Source organism: Phyllostomus hastatus, unplaced genomic scaffold (genome assembly GCF_019186645.2).
Source record: "Phyllostomus hastatus isolate PE091 unplaced genomic scaffold, TTU_PhHast_1.1 phas_contig_86, whole genome shotgun sequence".
Taxonomy (NCBI): Eukaryota; Metazoa; Chordata; class Mammalia; order Chiroptera; family Phyllostomidae; genus Phyllostomus; species Phyllostomus hastatus.
In genome coordinates, this window is record NW_025333977.1 from 89723990 (window position 1) to 89742382 (window position 18393).

The 18393-nt window shown below is 39.0% G+C and overlaps 1 protein-coding gene across 1 annotated transcript in view; it reads left to right on the forward strand.

The window, feature by feature from the left end:
• FAM162A (family with sequence similarity 162 member A) overlaps positions 1-18393 on the forward strand; it is a 32887-nt gene that overhangs the window by 11079 nt on the left and 3415 nt on the right. The window contains exons 2-3 of the mRNA XM_045851513.1: positions 13314-13433; positions 15174-15282. Of these exons, the coding sequence (XP_045707469.1) occupies positions 13314-13433; positions 15174-15282 (229 nt within the window). The remainder of the gene's footprint in view (positions 1-13313; positions 13434-15173; positions 15283-18393) is intronic.

Below are 18393 nucleotides of genomic sequence, written 5' to 3' on the forward strand. Positions count from 1 at the left end.
ATTTGTATTTCTATGACGCTCCCAGCTGAGGCTAACTAGCACTGTCCTAGACTTTAGAGAATATGGTATTGGTTTCCATGTGTCTGGCACACAGTAAGTACTCAGCAACTGTTGAATAAATATGGGTGACTTTTGGATTCTCAAAATTTAATGTTCATTTGGATATCTCATTAAAAATTTTGTAGGTCTGGAGTGGGAGCTGAAAGTTTGCATTTCTAAAAAGCTCCCAGATAATATCAACCATGCTGGAGAATAGTAAGGTGTGACGAAGTATAAACTATTATGTATAATTATCTCATTTCTATGAGGGTACACTTGTCAGGTGATCTTCACGTGCACACCTTTGGTCTACCCTGGATTGGGCAATTCTGCTACTCTACCCCACTCCTTTTTCTTTCCCATTCCAAAAGCATACTGGAGTGTAAGTGAGCGACATTTTTATAGCAATAACATCAAATCTTTCTAATCTTTAATAGTAACTATAAAGTAAATATAAAATATTTATAAAATATGTATAAAGTAAAAACAAAAGGATAATTAATAATACCCAAGTACCCATGTTTTTCAAATATTTTTATTTTGGAATATTTTAATTTACAGAAAAGTTGCAAAAATAGCGCCGAGTTCTGTGCAGCCCTCACCCAGTTTCCCCTGATGTTAAGATCTTACATAACCACAGCACATTTGTCAGACCAAGAAATTAACATTAGCACATTACTGTTAGCTGAAGGACAGACTATTTCGTTCTCACCAGTTACTCTGTTGTCCATTTTCTTTTCCAGGGTTCGATCCAGGGCACCACATTGCACTTAGTTGTCATGTCTCCTTAGTCTCTTCTGGTCTGTGACAGTTTGACATGCTTTGATTTTTATTATCTTGATAGTTTTGAAGAATACTGGTCAAATATTTGGTAGAATGTCTCTCAATTTGGGTTTGTTTGATGCTTTCTCATGATGAGACTAGTATTATGGGTTTGGGGAACATGTTTTATGACTGGTGACTTTGTCCACTTTGTTTCTTTCCTGTGAAGTCACTATTTTTTTCCTTTTTATATTCTGTTCTTGGGAAGTAAATCACTAAGTCTGATCCATACTCAAGGGGGAAGGATCCAGGAGGAAAGATTATCTACATATATTAGTGATTTCTCTTTAAGGAAGATTTCTCCCTTCTCCTTCATTTATTCAGTCATCTAGTTATTATTTATATCAGTATGGGCTCATGTATATTATGCCTTCAGTTATATAATCTATTACTGCATTATTTATTATGTTCCTCAAATTATTTCATTATAGGCTCTATCAGATCAGCTCCTTTGTCCCTTTACACACCCCATCCTTTTGTTTTTTTTGACACTTTTGTTCTTTCTGGTGCTACAGGATGTTCCATATTCATCTTATATTTTCTCTGCTGCATCTCAAAATCAGCTATTTTTCTCCAAGGAGTTCCACTTCCTTTTTTTGGATAATGGTATTTAGAAACAAAGATCTGGGCATTGGGTGTGTGTATTGCTACTGATGTGTCACTGATTCCAGGCCCACCCAGTGGGTAGAACTGGGAAATATGTATATGTATACTAAGCCATGTATATACAAATAATTATGTCTATATGTGTCCATCATATCTTTGTATGTTTACAAATATATAAATAACATATAAGTATGTAAAACTAAAATAGTTGATACGGTGTTCTAACTCTGATCTAGCACCACAGAGTTTATTCTAGTTTTCCACCCCTGCTTTTGGAACTCCTTTCTCTGACTGTGAGAAAACTGGATCTCATTATCTACCATGTGGTTTTGTTTTTGTTTATCATCACTCAAAGACATGCTTATTGATTTTAGAGAGAGGGAGAGAAACATTGATCAGTTGCCTCTTGAACATGTCTCAACTGGTAACCAAACCCACAACCCAGTATGTGCCCTGGCTGGAAACCAAATTCACTGCCTTTTGGTTTGCAGGACGATGCACCCAACCAAGCCTCTCCAGCTGGGGCAACCATTTGTTTACTTACTTGGTCAGCCCTATTATACTTGTAAAGGAGTTTTAGAATTGTTAACCCATGCTCATGTTAAAAAAAAACCAAATTTGTCAATTACAGTATTTATGTATGGTTCTTTTTGTTTTTAGTCTTACAGTTTCTAGTCAAAACAATGTTTTCCAGAGTTACTTAGGTCAGCTTCTTTTTTCCCCCACCTTGAAGGTTATGAGGTTAGATTGTGTCATACATTTCTAATACAGTTAGATACATTTGTCACATTCTTCATTCTATCCTGGGATTTCTCCAACATCCTGGTTGATATTTTTATTTATTTGTTTTTTTTTTTTTTTTTTTTAGAGAGAGAAAGGAAGTGAGAGAGAGAAACATCAGTGTGTGGTTGCCTCTCACATGCCCCCTACTGGGGATCTGGCCTGCAAGCCAGGCATGTGCCCTGACTCGGAATCAAACCTGGTGACCCTTTGGTTTGCAGGCTGGCACTCAATCCATTCAGCTGCACCAGCCAGGGCTGTGGTTGATATGTTTAAATTTGCATATATTAAAACTCTTTGTGATATACAGTTTTATGAGCTTTGACAAATGTCATTTTTCTAAGCAAATCATTGGCAAACTTCATAGCTAGCAACCTACTTGAAACACACCTGACAACTGATCTTGACAAAGATTAGGAAACACTTAGATAATTTTTTAAAAACCTCTTTGTTGTCTAGCATTTGTTGAACCTTCATTTATCATCACTAATTCCCAGAGATTGATCATGTCCCAAATCACATCACTGATGCTTATCTCCAGGAAGGTCTTGAAAGATTCTGAGAAAAAAGGCATCCCCACCTCTCTGCACTGTCTATCATGAATTTGGAAGTGCTTTTTAGGGAAGGGAAGGGACAAAAAGGTGGAAGCCAGTACTCGCACCAGCCTCATCCCAGCTGACCTAGCTATAGCTGAGGCTTCATCTTGACTTCCTGCTGGGGCCCTAGGGATGCAGAGCTGTCAACCAGGGACAGCCTGCAGGTTTAGAGGGCTAAAGAGCTGTTTCCCTTTTCATTTGTATGTTTGTTTTCCATTGTGGTCCACTAGAAAATGGAACATTTTTGGCTTGGATGTCTGGGGCAAAATGTACTAAAACTTTTATGCTCTTTTTGTAATAGCAAAATAAAAACTGAGCCCACATCAAGTACTTCATTTTTTCAGTTATGTCAGTTCTTTAAAATTTTTTACATTAGTCTGTTATTTCTAATATGTATAATGAGATCATATTTATGTTTTAATCAGTGTTTATACTTTAAGGAGTTAAAAATTATTGGCATCCAGTATGAAGTTGCAGTAAGAAAAAGTTGGGAGATATTTTCTGATCTACATAAACCCCTCCTCATACCTTCAAGTCCTTACCCCCACCTCCACCTCAGGTACCTCTATAATCTCAAATCCTACTTTTTTCACATTATTCACTGTGTCTCAGAACCTGTCTGGGGCCCTTGCACTTATTATTGTTTCTGTTTGGACTACCTAACTATATATTTTCTCTGGAGCACATACTATCTAACTATATATTTTTTTCTCAGTAGAATGTAAGTTCTGCTGGCATAGATTTTTATCTGTTTTTGTATATTGTCTGGAACAATGCCTGATACATGATATGTACTCAATTATCATTTGTTAAGAATCTACAAACATGCATTTTATTTGTGTGACTGATATAGTAAGTAGGTATACATGTTAGCATTTTTGCTTTATTATTACCTAAATTTCTATCCTTCACTGTCCGTTCTGTTCCATTCTCCTAAATTGCCTCTGCTCTAATTAAGAGGGATGGGGAAGGGCAGCCACCAAAGGAAATAATTGTTGATTCTGTTTCTGTTTCCTATTTAGAGAGCAGAGTCCTTCTAGCTCACTGCCAGTTGCCTCGTTCCTTTCTGTCTCACTGCCTGCCAGAAGGGAATGGGACAGGATGGTGTGAGATGGGGCCTCCTGGTCTCATGAAACCATTGCTTCTCTGGGGAAGATGAAAAAGTCCTGGAGGTGGATAGTGATGACAGTGAGTTTTGCTGATGGTGGTGCAGTGTGAATGTGCTTAATATCACAGAACTGTACATTTAAAAATGGTTAAAATGGGCCCTGGCTGGTGGGGCTTAGTGGATTGAGTGCTGGCCTGAGAATCAAAAGGTTGCTGGTTTGATTCCTAGTCAGGGCACATGCCTGGGTTGCAGGCCAGGTCCCCAGTTGGGGTGTGTGAAAGGCAGTCAGTCTAGCAATGTGACTCTCACACGCTAATGTTTCTCTCCCTTTCTTTCTCCCTCCCTTCCCCTCTCTAAAATAAATTAAATCTTTTTTTTTAAATGGTTGAAATGGTAAATTTTGTGTTATGTATATTTTACCATAGTTTGTTTTAAAAACACAGTGGTTCTCAAAGTGTAGTTTCAAACCAGAAGTAGTAGTTTCACCTAGAAACTTATTGGAAATGCAAATTCCCAACCTCTACCTCAGAACTATTGATTCTGAAACTGGAGGTAGTATGTCCAGTGTTTTAACAAGCCATTCAGGTGGTTCCCATGCACACCGAAGTTTGAGACCACACAACTAAATAATTTTGTTTTAATCCTGAGAGCCATAAAAAAACTTTTGAAAAGCTTCATAGAATTTTCTCATGCCCTGGTAACTGCATAATTATCTTGGTCAGAAAAAGTGTTCTGGAAATGTTTTGAAGATTAATGTTTTAAGTAGCGTTTCAAAAAAAAAAACCCAACAATGTTTAGAGTGCCTGCTGTGTTTCAAGCATCTTGCCAAGTGCTGTGACGTTTGTTTTTCCATTTAATCTTCACATCAGTCCTGGTGAAGTAAATGCTACATGAACCACATTTGAAATGAGGAAACAAACCCAGTTCAACTGTAGTTTTTAGTTGCTTCCACTAAGTGGCACTGATGGTGTGGTTACTGAAACCCAGGCAGAGGTTTCTGGGATTATAAACCTAGAAAACTGGAATAAATGAGGCCTCTAAAGAAAGAAGTAAAAATAAAAAAAAGAAAGAAATCAGACTGCAGGTAACCACAAAGCTTTACACAAATAGAGGTTCTGACTTGTGCTATGTTAGAATGAGGACTTCTGAAACTCCACTCTAATATAAGAGTAGTGAGAATACTGCCAAAAATACTTAAAATCAATTTTTGCAGACCTCTAGAAAATAACCAGAGGCTTGTGACAATCTGACTAGCATTTTTCCAAGAAAAAAGCACTTAATTATGGTAAGAACAGCAAGCCTTGTGTAGTTTTAACTGATTCCTATTCCCTCTCAACCTCACAGTAGCTTTGAAAACTAATGGCTCTGCAATCACAGGAGCCATGGAAACCAGCAGCCTAAAAGGCACTGAAGAAGGCAGAATGGACTTGCAGTGGCCCTAAACCCCCAGCCCCGGAGAACTGTCACTATTTAACCTGTCTGGCAGTTCCCTGGAAACCTCTATACTCACAGGCCTTTCTTCTTTTCTTTTCTTCCTCCCCTCCTCTTCCTTCCCCTCCCCACTTCTTTTTTCTTCTCTTTTCTTTCCTTTCCTTTTATTTTTACCTGACTCAGAGCTAATTCAGTGCCAATAGTTCCCCTGTCCCAGAAACCCCACCCTGGAGCATGGCCCAGCACAAACACAGTCCTTCAGCAAAGGCTGGCAAACCTATTGGTGGAATGCAATTAAAGAAATCTCTGTCCAGTTATTGGCTGACCACCAAGTCAACATAGAACATAGACTTATGTGGCAAAACACAACAACACAAGGGAATAAAGGGAATATAGATCAGTGAAATAGAATGGAGTCAAAAATAAACCCTCACATATTTGGTCAATTGATTTTCTGTATTGTGCCCAAAAAATCCAAGAGGGGAAAGAATAGTCTTTTCAACAAATGGTGCTGGGAGAACTGGATATCAGCATGCAAAAGACTGCCGTTGGGTCCTTTCCACATAGAATGTACCAATATTAATTGAAAGTGAATCACAGTCCTAAAAGTTAAATTATAAATTCTTAGCAGATAACATAGGAGTAAAGCTTTGTGACTTTGTCACAAAGCTCAAGCAACAAAAGATAAAATGGGTAAATTGGACTTCATCAAAATTAAAAATTTCTTATTTAAAGAACCTCATCAACATAGTGAAAAGACAACCCATGAAATGGGAGGAAATATATGCAGTTATATATAAGATAAACAACTTGTATCTAGAATATATGAAGAACTCATACAACTCAGTAATAAAAAGACAACCAGTTAGGAAATTAGCAAAGGAGCTGAAAGAACATTTTCCAGAGAAGATATACAAATAGCTAATATGCGAATGAAAGATCCTCATTGTCGTTACTCAGTAAAGAACTACAAATCAAGGCCACAAAGAGATACCACTTCACACCTGCTAGAATTGTTTTAATTTAAACAATAAATAAAAGCAAGTGTGGGCCATGGGCCAGGATGCAAGAAATTGTAACCCACATACATTGCTGATGGAAATGTAAAATGCTGCAGCCACTTAGAAAATGGTCTTGCATCTCCTCAAATGATCAATTGTAGAGTTACCACATGACCCAGCACTTTTCCCTTATGGTATGTGCCCTAAAGTAATGAAAATAAATGTCCCCTCCAACACTTGTACACAAATGTCCATATCAGCATTCTTCATAGTAGCCAAAAAGTGGAAACCACCAAAATGTCCATTGACTAATATTTAAAGAAATTCTGGGATATCTTTGCAATGGAATAAAGTCTATCAATAAAAAAAATTAAGTAATGCTAAAATGCTACAACATGGGTAAACCTTGATAACATGCTAGGTGGGCCCTGGCTGAGTAGCTCAGTTGGTTGGAGCATACAATATGCCAAGGTTACAGGTTCGATCTCTGGTCAGAGCACATAAAGAATCAACCAATGAAAGCATAAATGGGTGGAACAACACATTGGTATCTCTTCTGTCTCTCCCTCTCCTCTCAAATGAAAAACAGAAAAAACTATTTCTGCATAAGAACAGACACATAGATCAATGGAACAGAATGGAGAGCCCAGAAACAAACCCAATTCTCTATGGTCAATTAATATTCAACAAAGGGGGGCAGAAACACAAAATGGAGTAAAAATAACCTCTTCAATAAATGGTGTCGGGAGAGCTGGACAGCTACATGCAAAAAAAAAAATGAAAATCGAGGAACAACTTAAACCATACACACAAAAAATAAGATGGATAAAAAACTTAAATATTAGTCACAACACCATAAAAGTCCTAGAGAAGAACATAGGCAGGAAAATGTCAGATGTTCCACACAGCAATATTTTCACTGATATGTTCCCTAGAGCAAGGGCCATAAAGGAAAGAAAAATGGGATCTCATCAAAATAAGAAGCTTCTGCACTGCTAAAGAAAACAGCATTAAAATGAAAAGAGAACCAACTGTATGGGAAAATGTATTTGTCAGTGATACCTCAGACAAGGGTTTGATCTGCAAAATAGATCAAGAACTTACATGATTCCACACCAAGAAGACCAAAAATCCAGTTAAAAAATGGACAAAGGACTTGAACAGACACTTCTCCAAGAACATACAGAGGGCTCAGAGACATATGAAAGGATGCCCGGTGTCACTAGCCACCAGAGAGATGCAAATTAAAACCACAGTGAGATACCACTTCACACTGATGAGAATGGCCATCATAAAGCAACAAACCACACAAGTTGGAGAGGATGTGGAGAAAAGGAAGCCCTAGTGCAGTATTGTTGGGAATGCAGACTTATGCAGCCAATCTGAAAAACAGTATGGAATTTCCTCGGAAAATTAAAAATGGAACTGCCTTTTGACCTGGCAGTTCTACTGCTAGGATCATACTCTAAGAATCCTGAAATACCAATTCAAAAAAACCTGTGCACCCCAATGTTCATAGCAACACAATTTACAATAGCCAAGTGCTGGAAGCAACCTAATTGCCCATCAGTTAAATGAATGGATCAAAAAACTGGTACATTTACATGATGGAATACTGTGCAGCAGGAAGGAAGAAGGAGCTCTCCTACCTGATTCAGACCCTGGCCTGCAGAGTCCATGTGTTGTCTCGGAAGTAAACAAACACACAGACTACAGAAGTCCTGTGGAGAAAAAGGGATGGCATGGCCACTCTCTTGAGAGAGGGCCACAACCCTTGCCTGGACAGGCTTTTAGTGCTTTTCTGGGCACATTACATCGCAGATGGTCCTCATTTACTATGCACAGGTTTGCTGTAGGTGGTTACCTTTCACAGAAAACAAAGGAGAGGATGTTGCTAATTACATCACAGAAGAAGGGTATTTGAAAATACAAAGGGAAAAGTGGTTGAACTGGTTACACTTATCCTTGAGAAGTTTAGCATAGATTTTGGGAAGTTACTTTAAAGATAAACATTTAAAGATAAAGATACATAAAGATAAAGTAAGCATTTTCTGCTTCAGTCCAGGGTGAGGGAGTTTTAGCAAAAGCAAACCTCATAGCAGCCTGGGTACAATGCAGGCCTGATTCCCCACGGGAGAACCTATTCATGGGCGTGGATCCTGTGTGCAGGACCTCACACCCCCCTGGCCTTTCCAAGTGGGGGCTGGTCTACATTTCCCACGCCATGTGGAACGGTCCCCTATACCTACCCTTTGCAGCAGCATGGATGCATCTGGAGAGCATTATGCTCAGTGAAGTAAGCCAGGTGGTGAAAAACAAATACTATCTGATCTCAACTATAAGTGGAACCTAATCAACAAAAACAAGCAAGCAAAATATATATATAACCAGAGACATTGAAATTAAGAACAAACTGACAATAAGCAGAGGGGAGGCAAGAGGGGATAATGGAAGGAAAAGGGTCTTCAGGAACACATATAAAGGACACATGGACAAAACCAAAGTGAGGTAGGATCAAGGGTGGGAGGTGGGGAGTGATAGAAAATGGAGACTACTGTACTTGAACAAGAAGTTTTTAAACGTACATTTGTTTTGTTTTTAACATTTTATTGATTATGCTATTACAGTTGTCCCATTTTTTCCCCCTTTATTCTCCTCCCACCTGCATCCCCCCCCCCCTTTAGTTCATGTCTGTGGGTCATACATATAAGTTCTTTGGCTTCTACATTTCCCATACTATTCTTAAGCTCCCCCTGTCTATTTTCTACCTACCATCTATGCTACTTATTCTCTGTACCTTTTCCCCCTCCCTCCCTCTCCCACTCCCCTGTTGATAGTCCTTCACATGATCTCTGTTTCTGTGGTTCTGTTCCTGTTCTAGTTGCTTGCTTAGTTTTTGTTTTTGTTTTAGGTTCAGTTGTTAATAGGTGTGAGTTTGTTGTCATTTTACTGTACATATTTTTGATCTTCTATTTCTTAGATAAGTCCCTTTAACATTTCGTATAATTAGGGGTGGGTGGTGATGAACTCCTTTAACTTGAACTTATCTGGGAAGCACTTTAACTGCTCTTCCATTCTAAATGGTAGCTTTGCTGGATAGAGTAATATTGGATGTAGGTCCTTGCCTTTCATGACTTTGAAACTTCTTTCCAGCCCCTTCTTGCCTGTAAGGTTTCTTTGGAGAAATCATTTGACAGTTTTATGGGAACTCCTTTGTAGGTAACTGTTTCCTTTTCTCTTGCTGCTTTTAAGATTCTCTCCTTATCTTTAATCTTTGGTATGTAATTATGATGTGCCTTATGCTTCTTTGTGTCCAACTTCTTTGGGACTCTCTGAATTTCCTAGACTTCCTGGAAGTATTTCCTTTGTCAGATTGGGGATGTTCTCCTTCATTGTTTGCTCAAATAAGTCTTCAGTTTCTTGCTCTTCCTCTTGTCCTTCTGATACTCCTGTAATTTGGATGTTGGAACATTTAAAGATGTCCTGGAGGTTCCTAAGCCTCTCATTTTTTTGAATTCTTGTTTCTTCATTCTGTTCTGATTGAATGTTTCTTTCTTCCTTCTGGTCCAAACTGTTCATTTGAGTCCTGATTTCCTTCTCTTCACTGTTGGTTCCCTGTAGATTTTTCTTTATTTCATTTAATGCAACCGTCATTGCTGCCTGGGTCTTTTTTATGCTTCTCAATTAATTACCCAGTGAGTTCCTGGAACATCCTGATAACCCGTGTTTTGAACTGTGCATCTCATAGTTTGGCTATCGCTTCGTTGCTTAATTATGTTTTTCTGAAGCTTTGATCTGTTCTTTCATTTGGGCCTTTTTTTTTTTTTTGTCTTGGTGCGCCTGTTACATATAAGAGGTGGAGCCTTAGGTGTTCACCAGGGCAGGGCAACCCTTCTCGCTATGTTGTGGGGGAGGGGTCCAAGGGGGAACTGTGCCACTTGCTCTGCTTTCTGCCAGTTTTCAGTCACTTACTCCACTACCCACAATCAAATTGGGCCCTTCTGGTGCTGATTCCTGTGTGGGTAGGTTTGTGTACGTTCTAGAACCCTATGGGTGTCTCCAACAAACTCTCCTGTGAGTCTGGGAGTTTTTCCCACTACTGTCTCAAGCCCCACAGGTGTGTTCAGTCAGAAGCTTGGAGACTATTTCCCTGTTCTGGAGCCCTGGGTTTCAAGGTCTGTCTTGCTCCCTAGTTGTTCCTCCAGTTTCTGCATGTGAATATGGGACCACCCAATCTGCAAGCCCCTGCCTCGCCCAGGTCCTCCAGGCCAGCCTTGATGCAAGTCCTCTCCACCAGGCTGCCCGTTTCCGCACCTCCTGCTGGTCTGGATGAATGTTTCTTCTTTAACTCCTTGGTTGTCATACTTCCATACAGTTCAATTTTCTGTCAGTTCTGGTTGTTTTTTTGTTTTTAAATTTGTTGTCCTTTTGGTTGTGTGAGGAGGCACAGTGTGTCTACCTACACCTCCATGTTGGCCGGAAGTCCTACATTTGTTTTAAGGACACATCTATTTACAAGCTTTATTCACTGGAAAGACTTGAAAACAACTGGGGACAAACCCAGTAACAATGACCATCCCTCCTTAAGGCATCTTTAAAAACATTTCCTCTTTAAAAGAACCAGAGCACCTTGTAGGCAGAAAGCATCACAATGAGTCTGGAACATATTGTCAGAAAGTAGGAGAACTATCAGTCATCACTGAGTACATGCTGAAAGGACTTGGGAGCCCAATTAGAAGAGTTCCCAGTGAATTATGATAGGAGCATCTGAGCATCAAAAAGAAAAATAACTGAAATGGAGTGGACCACATCACATTGTTGAAATACAAGAGTTCCTTTTGATGCGTTTAAACAAAAGGTCGCCCATGGAGGCTGCAAGAAAACCAATTCATTTAATTTGAAAACTAGCCAAAGGGAAAAATCAAGTGTTTCCTCCACATTTCCTGTATAACTTTTACCTTAGGATAATCAAATAGTTAATGCAGAAAAGAATTTTCCTAATGAATCTAGCTAAAAACATCAGATGAAAGGTTGGTGAGGAACTTTATAAGAGGTAAGTCAGACTGATATATCATCTACTCTAATCTTAACATTGCAAAGAAAAAATCAATATATGCCTCTTCTCCAACTCAGTAAGAAATACACAATATCACCTATGACATATTGCTAAAAAAATCTATCTTGAATTTGATCAAACCGTAGACATTTGTTTACAAGATATAGGGTAGTTAAAAGAATATATTAAGCAACACTATGGAGATGCAATCAACAAAATCTTAAATGAGGGAAATTCTATAGAACAGATGACCTAGTTTCTTCAGCAAATCACACAAAAAAGGAGGAGGGCAAGCAGGGAGACCTACACAGGAAGTATCAACCATATTTAGTATATGCACCTATTTAGAATAAAGCAACTAAAAAATTTTTCAACCATTCAGGAAACTGAATTATTTTATGATAATGTGATGATAAATTATTTTTTGTAATACAAATGGTATTTTAGATAGAATTTTGAAAGGTATTGCTTTGAGATGCATACTGAAGTATGTACAGAAGAGCTAATACAATGTTTGGGATTTGCTTTAAAATAACCCAGTAGGGAATAAGGAGTAGGGTTCAGATGAAACTATTTATTGGCCGTGTATTGATAATAGTCGAAACTGGGTGGTAAGTATTTGGAGGTTTGTAATACTACTCTCTGTAGGTGCTTAGAATTTAGATTTTAAAAATTAGCCATGGCTGGTCTGGCTCAGTGGATTGAGTGCTGGCTTGCAAACCACAGGGTCACATGTTTGAGTCCCAGTCAGTGTACATGCCTGGGTTGCAGGCCAGGTCTCCAGTAGCAGGTGTGCAAGAGGCAACCACACGCTGCTGTTTCTCCTCCTCTCTTTCTCCTTCCCTTCTCCTCTCACTAAAAATAAATAAATAAAATGTTTTAGAAAAAAATGAACAACCTAGCCTGATAGTTCAGTTGGTTAGAGCATCATCTGGATACACCAAGGTTGCAGGTTTGATCCCCAGTCAGGGGACATACAGAGTCTGCCAATGAATGTATAAATAAGTGGAACAAAAAGTTGATGTTTCCCTTTCTGTCTCTAAGATCAGTAAATTAAAAAAAATTAACCTGTATATTTATATATAATAATTTTATATATTTATGTATGTTTGTGTAGTTTTAAAAGTATGCATAATTCATGATTACATCCAAAATTGATTTTTAATTGGAGAATTATGGTCTGGAAGGAACACATTTTCTAGAACCCCCGTTGCAATTGCAGGTTCCTACTCGTAGTTGACAACAATAGTATTCGCAACTTGATGTTTTGGTTTATCGTGTCTGGGAGTTTGCTAATCTTTACCTACACAGCTGGGTGCCATAATACATAGTATTTCCACCTGAACCATTATTGTTATGATAAGACATGTGAGACGTACTTTTGACAAAACAGCTGATAAAATGTTGTAAATTCCTAACTTTCTAATCAGCAACACATGTATATTTTAAAACGACACCAAGCTTAGCACCTCTAAATATAGTGCATATATCTTACAAATAGAGTAGTATATTCATTTTCTTTTTCTTAAACATTTTACTTACATACTTTTTAGGGAGAGAAGAAGGGAGGGAGAAAAAGAGGGAGAGAAACATCAGTGTGCAAGAGATACATCCATTGGTTGCCTCTTGCATGTCCCCAACTGGGGAACCTGGGCTGAAACCCAGGCATGTACCCTGACTGGGAATCAAACCTGTGACCTTTTGGTTTGCAGGCCAGCACTCAATCCACTGAGCCACACCAGCCAGGGGTATATTCATTTCCTAAATGAGTTGATTTTGTTAAATATATACTTTACAGGCAGACAACATATTTTCTTTGCTTATTTTGAGACAACAGGTTTTCTTCCTCTGAAATATTTTTCTCTCTTTTCTAGGGAATTGTAGGTTATGTGAAAGAGATGCTTTCTCATTTCTAAGGCTTACCAGAAACTCTGATTTGAAGAGAATAAATGGATTTTGCACCAAACCACAGGAAAGTCCAAAAACTCCACCACGTAAGTTTTTATTGTATTTTCTAATCATGGACTAGGCAACTCCCAAAGAGGACAATTGGCATCAAAAGAACATAAGGGACAGGTGGTGACAGGGATACTACATCATACTGTCATGTAGTTCAGGTCTTCCAAATTGTACTGACATTGGCTGTGCTCCCAGGTAGCAGTGATTCTTCATTTTTCTCATTTGTCATGTTTATTTCTTGCCTCAAAGATTGGACTGTCACTTTTTGTAGGAGAATAGAGGCACCAAAGTAAGCAGTAGTTTAGAAATATTTTAAGGAACCCCAAAGATAATTAAGTCAAGAAATGATGTTTTGGGTAAAATATAATCTGGGCTAAGCTCTAGGTTGGCCATTAACGTCAGCCACATTTAGTCCTATCCCTAACTCAAACCCTCTTCATTGCCACCACTATGGGAAGAAGGAGCATAATTAATGAACTGTAGGGTCCCAAGAACTATTTGCTTGTCGTGTCTTCATGAAAGTACACTTGAGCCAAGCAGGTCTTGGTGAGTATAAAGGAACCATCCTCAAAGAATATTTTTATCAACAGCTTAAAAATGTTTGTAGCCTTTGACCTGGTATTGCACTTCTGGGCATCTGTCCTAAGGAATAATCCCTACATACAGGAAAAGTTTTGAGTGTAAAGGCGTTTCCATTTTTTTTATACATAATAAAAAAATGAGAAATCTAAATGTCAACTAACTGGGAATTATTAATTACATATGTCAGATCTACCTGATGAGATTATGCAGCTGTTGGAAATGGTGCTTATACGTACCATGTACTAGCATGGAAAATGTGACAAAGTTACTGAACAAAGCAGGATACAAAATTTTAGATTGTGTATATGGCACAAGCATGATCCAGGTATAAATTACACATACATACATACTTACGGGGATAAGAGTTATGAAACACACCAAAATAAAAATATAGGGATTATGCTATGACAAGGGAATTAGAGATGGTTTTTTTCTTTATCTTTTTTTTTTTTTTTCACATCTAGCCTTTCTGAATTGTCTTCCATGGGTATGTGGTACTTAAAGTGAGAAGGGAAAAATACTATAATGAGAGCTGTGTCAAATGATAGAAGGTTTAGATAAAACTACAGTAGTGCTATTTCTATACTTCTAAACCTCTTTTCTTGATTTTGGTTTCTTGGTTTTTTTCCTGTTGATTTTCCTGCTCTTTTGCTATTAACTTCTGCTTAAGTGAAAGGAACAGCATAAACAGAGGTGTGGAGGTGGGGCCGAGTGTGACACGTAGGTAACGGTCAAGGAGGTCTGTCTGCAAGAGAGATGGAGGCAGTACGTAGAATTTGGATGAGATTACCTCCAAGGTCCCTTCGACCTTGACATTCTGATTCCCTAAATTTTCCTGCTCCTTGCCTTCAGTGACTTCCCCTTTCTTTAAAAGACTTTCTCTCACAGTCTGTGGTTTTGTCCATTTCTTATTTATCTGCCTCTTTGGCCACTCTTTTTTCCTCTGCTGCCTCTTTCTCCGGAACCCTGTGTGGGTCATGCCCAAGGCTCAGCCCTTTGCCTTCCCTTTTCACCTTCTTTTTCACCTTCGCTGATGATTATCTCCATTCCAGGCTCATTAATGAAACCTACTCAGATGGCATATATTTAGGCCCAGTAGTTCTAAAATGACACAAATAACATTTTTTTTTGTTGTTAAATTTGAGAGTCATAATCTCACATAAGTAAGATATCTTGTCTTGTTTTTCTCATAGACACTTACAGACACCGAGTGCCGTTACACAAACCTACAGATTGGGAGAAGAAGATCCTGATATGGTCGGGTCGCTTCAAAAAGCAAGAAGAAATCCCAGAGACTGTCTCGTGAGTGCTGTACTTAGGGTTGTAAGCAGCTTTTATTTCTCACTGATTTGTTTTAAAGGAAAAGCAGTTTCTCTGAGTTTGACTATTTAAAAACTTTTAACCAAATTTTAAAAGTTTTCACGTCTTCCAAATGTCTCGTCTTTATCAAGTATCTGGAATAAAAACAGTGCTAGGAAGTTGGTGTCTTATCGTTGATATGTTACGTAGTGCCTAGTGAGTAGCAGATACTCTGAAGTCTACTGATTAGATTTCTTCTCCTAGCTACAGAAATGTTAATAAACAGTGATGTTCACTCTTTGTGGTTTGTTTTTATCCGGGTGTATCAGTTACCAGTGCCAAAACCATGTTCTATGCAATTCACTCAAGTGCTCAGACATTGGCATAAAAGTATTTCCTGGATCTCTGGGATGCAGGAAAGAGCACCTTCTGTTACCACCTTCCTTAAACCCAGCTTGGCTGAGGTCTTGGGACTCTTACAGAGTCTGTAGATGATGAGTACATGCTTCTCTAAGCCAGGGTTTCTCAACCTCAGCACTCTTGACATTTTGAGCCAGATAATTTTTGTTGTTGGGGGCTGTCTTGTGCATTATAGGATGTTTAGTAGCATCCCTGGCCTCTTCACTCTTGTATGTGCCAGTGACACTCATTGATGACAATCAAAAATGTCTCCAGAATGTCCCCTGAGGGGACAAAAATCACTCCCAGTTGAGAACCACTGCTTCACTGATTGGTTTGCATCTTGGCCAACAGAGATTCTGTTGAAATAGATGCCATCTTCCCAGTGAGGCATCGTCCTCCTCAGAGACGGGGACTTGAGACAAATCTCCTATTCATTCCCTTCCTGCAAGAAAACTATTCCTGCACCTTCTGGTTTCTGGTTTCAAGTCATGATTTCAAAAGATGTGGTTTCATTCAGGGTATCTTTGTCAGAAAGATAAGTAGTATTTGCCTTCTGTGTACAACACCTTTAAAAAAGAGTCCCTCTGCTTCTGCATGTCAAATTAAATAGCACATTATTTTAAGAGGAAAAATTATTTCAGCAGGAAAGCCCTACTCCATCTTTGCTCAAGTGACAATATATTCTTGTGGGAAATTTCAAAAGTGACATCAAATGTGTGCCTGTCCCAATTTTTTTATGAAAGTCCCAGCAGAATACAAGCTGGTATACACCCATGGACCTAACAGGTGCTGTGTAGACTTTGCTGTGCAACACCTTTTTCAGTTGGCCCCAGATCTGTAGGTGGTTCCCAGATCCCCTCTAGCCCAAAGTACTACCTAGTGAGTTACCCTAGGCCTTTTTCTGAGCCTGGGCAACCATTTTTCTTTGTGCTCATAGTTCTGAACAGGCGCTGCTTAACTTGCCCATTGTGATTACTCCCTATAGAATCAAGGGCAGCGTCATGGCCTTATTTATGTGCACTTTACTATTTAAAAAAAAGATATTATTTATTAATTTTTAGAGAAAGGGGAAGGGAAGGAGAGAAACATCAATGTGTGAGAATCATCAATCAGTTGCCTCTTGCATGCCCCCAACTGGGGACCAAACCTGAAACCCAGACATGTTTCCCTGACTGGGAGTCAAACCAGCAACCATTTCATTTGCGGGGCAACACCCAGCCTACTGAGCCATACCAGTTAGGACTTTTTAAATGTTCCCTCAAAAGTAAACTATATCACTTTTCATGAGGATCACAGTACTTCAGTTGGAAAAGTACCAGCTCACATAAAATATTGTCAACATGGGTAGTTAGTTTGTGGTTGGGGGGATCTTAGATGCTCTTAATAGAGCAACTCGCTGTCCTTAGCAGTTGTCTCTAGTTTCTCCCACCTGCAGGCCCCGCCAGCCTCAGTGTCGGAAGCGCTCCATGCACATTGTTGCTTCAGTGGGTCCCAGCTCTCACATAACAATGTATATGCTTTTGGGGTCTTCTCCTACTACCTGCTGTGTCCCAGATCCTGTGCTTCCTTCTAAGCACTTTTAAAGTACTTTTTGTTCTTTGATTTAAAATGTAGTATGTGTTAAAATGGGGGTGGGGGGTAGTTAGCACTCCAATCCTATCATCTAGAGATAATCATTTCTTAATTATAACACACTGAGTAGCCCAGTTCTCTATCCTGTGCCCATTAGGACTCTACATGCCCGGCCCTGAAGCTCTACCAAACAGTCAAGTAATAGAGCTTCCACCCACTGCAGAATCACCAAAGTGGAAGGGCCTTGTCTTCAGACTTTTTAAAAAAGATTTTATTTACTTATTTATAGAGAGAGGAAGGGAGGGAGAAAGAGAGGGAAACATCAATGTGTGGTTGTGTCTCCTGTACCCCCTACTGGGGACCTGCCCTGAAACCCAGGCATGTGCCCTGACTGGGAATTGAACCAGCAGCCCTTTGGTTCACAGTCCAGCACTCAATCCATTGAGCCACACCAGCCAGGGCTCTTCATACTCTCTTGTTTGGCCTCTCAGCTTTCCCATAAGATTGATAATCTAACCCTAACCCTTAACTTTCCATTAAGGCACATGGATCTGTATTCAGTAAACAGGTTAAAGAGGCACTTGCCAAAGAGCTAAAGTTCACTGTCACTCAGTTTTAGCAAAACATTAGTTAAGAGATAAACATTAAGGGAGTATTGTGTAAAGGGTCTTTATACTATTCCAGATATTTTCAAATCTACTCCTGTTTCAAGGCAGAGAACAGAAAAGTTGGGTATAAAGAGCACATTATTTAAGTCTCTCCTGTGTTTGTTTTCTTTTGAATTGTGCTTTGTGTTGAAACTTATGAGGCTCATTGCAGTATCTGTTGTCAGGGTATTATTCAGAGAATCATTATATCACAGAATATCTTCTTGAGAACCTCAAGGAGAAACAGCTATTGGTTCCACTTTTAGCTTTGGCTGCTAATGTGAAACTTGAGAGCCAAACTCAGGGCCCACCATAGCAAGCATAAATTAATATGTGTTGCCTTTAGGGGGGAGACTTTGTTCCTGGTTTCACTTTCTATCTTCACACTTTCTCTTTTCTGTTCTACTTCAGATTTGTGCTATTTTATTGTATTTTATATGTAAATAAAAAGTGAGTTGTGAAAATGCCCCATTGACACTAAAGTCCTACAAAA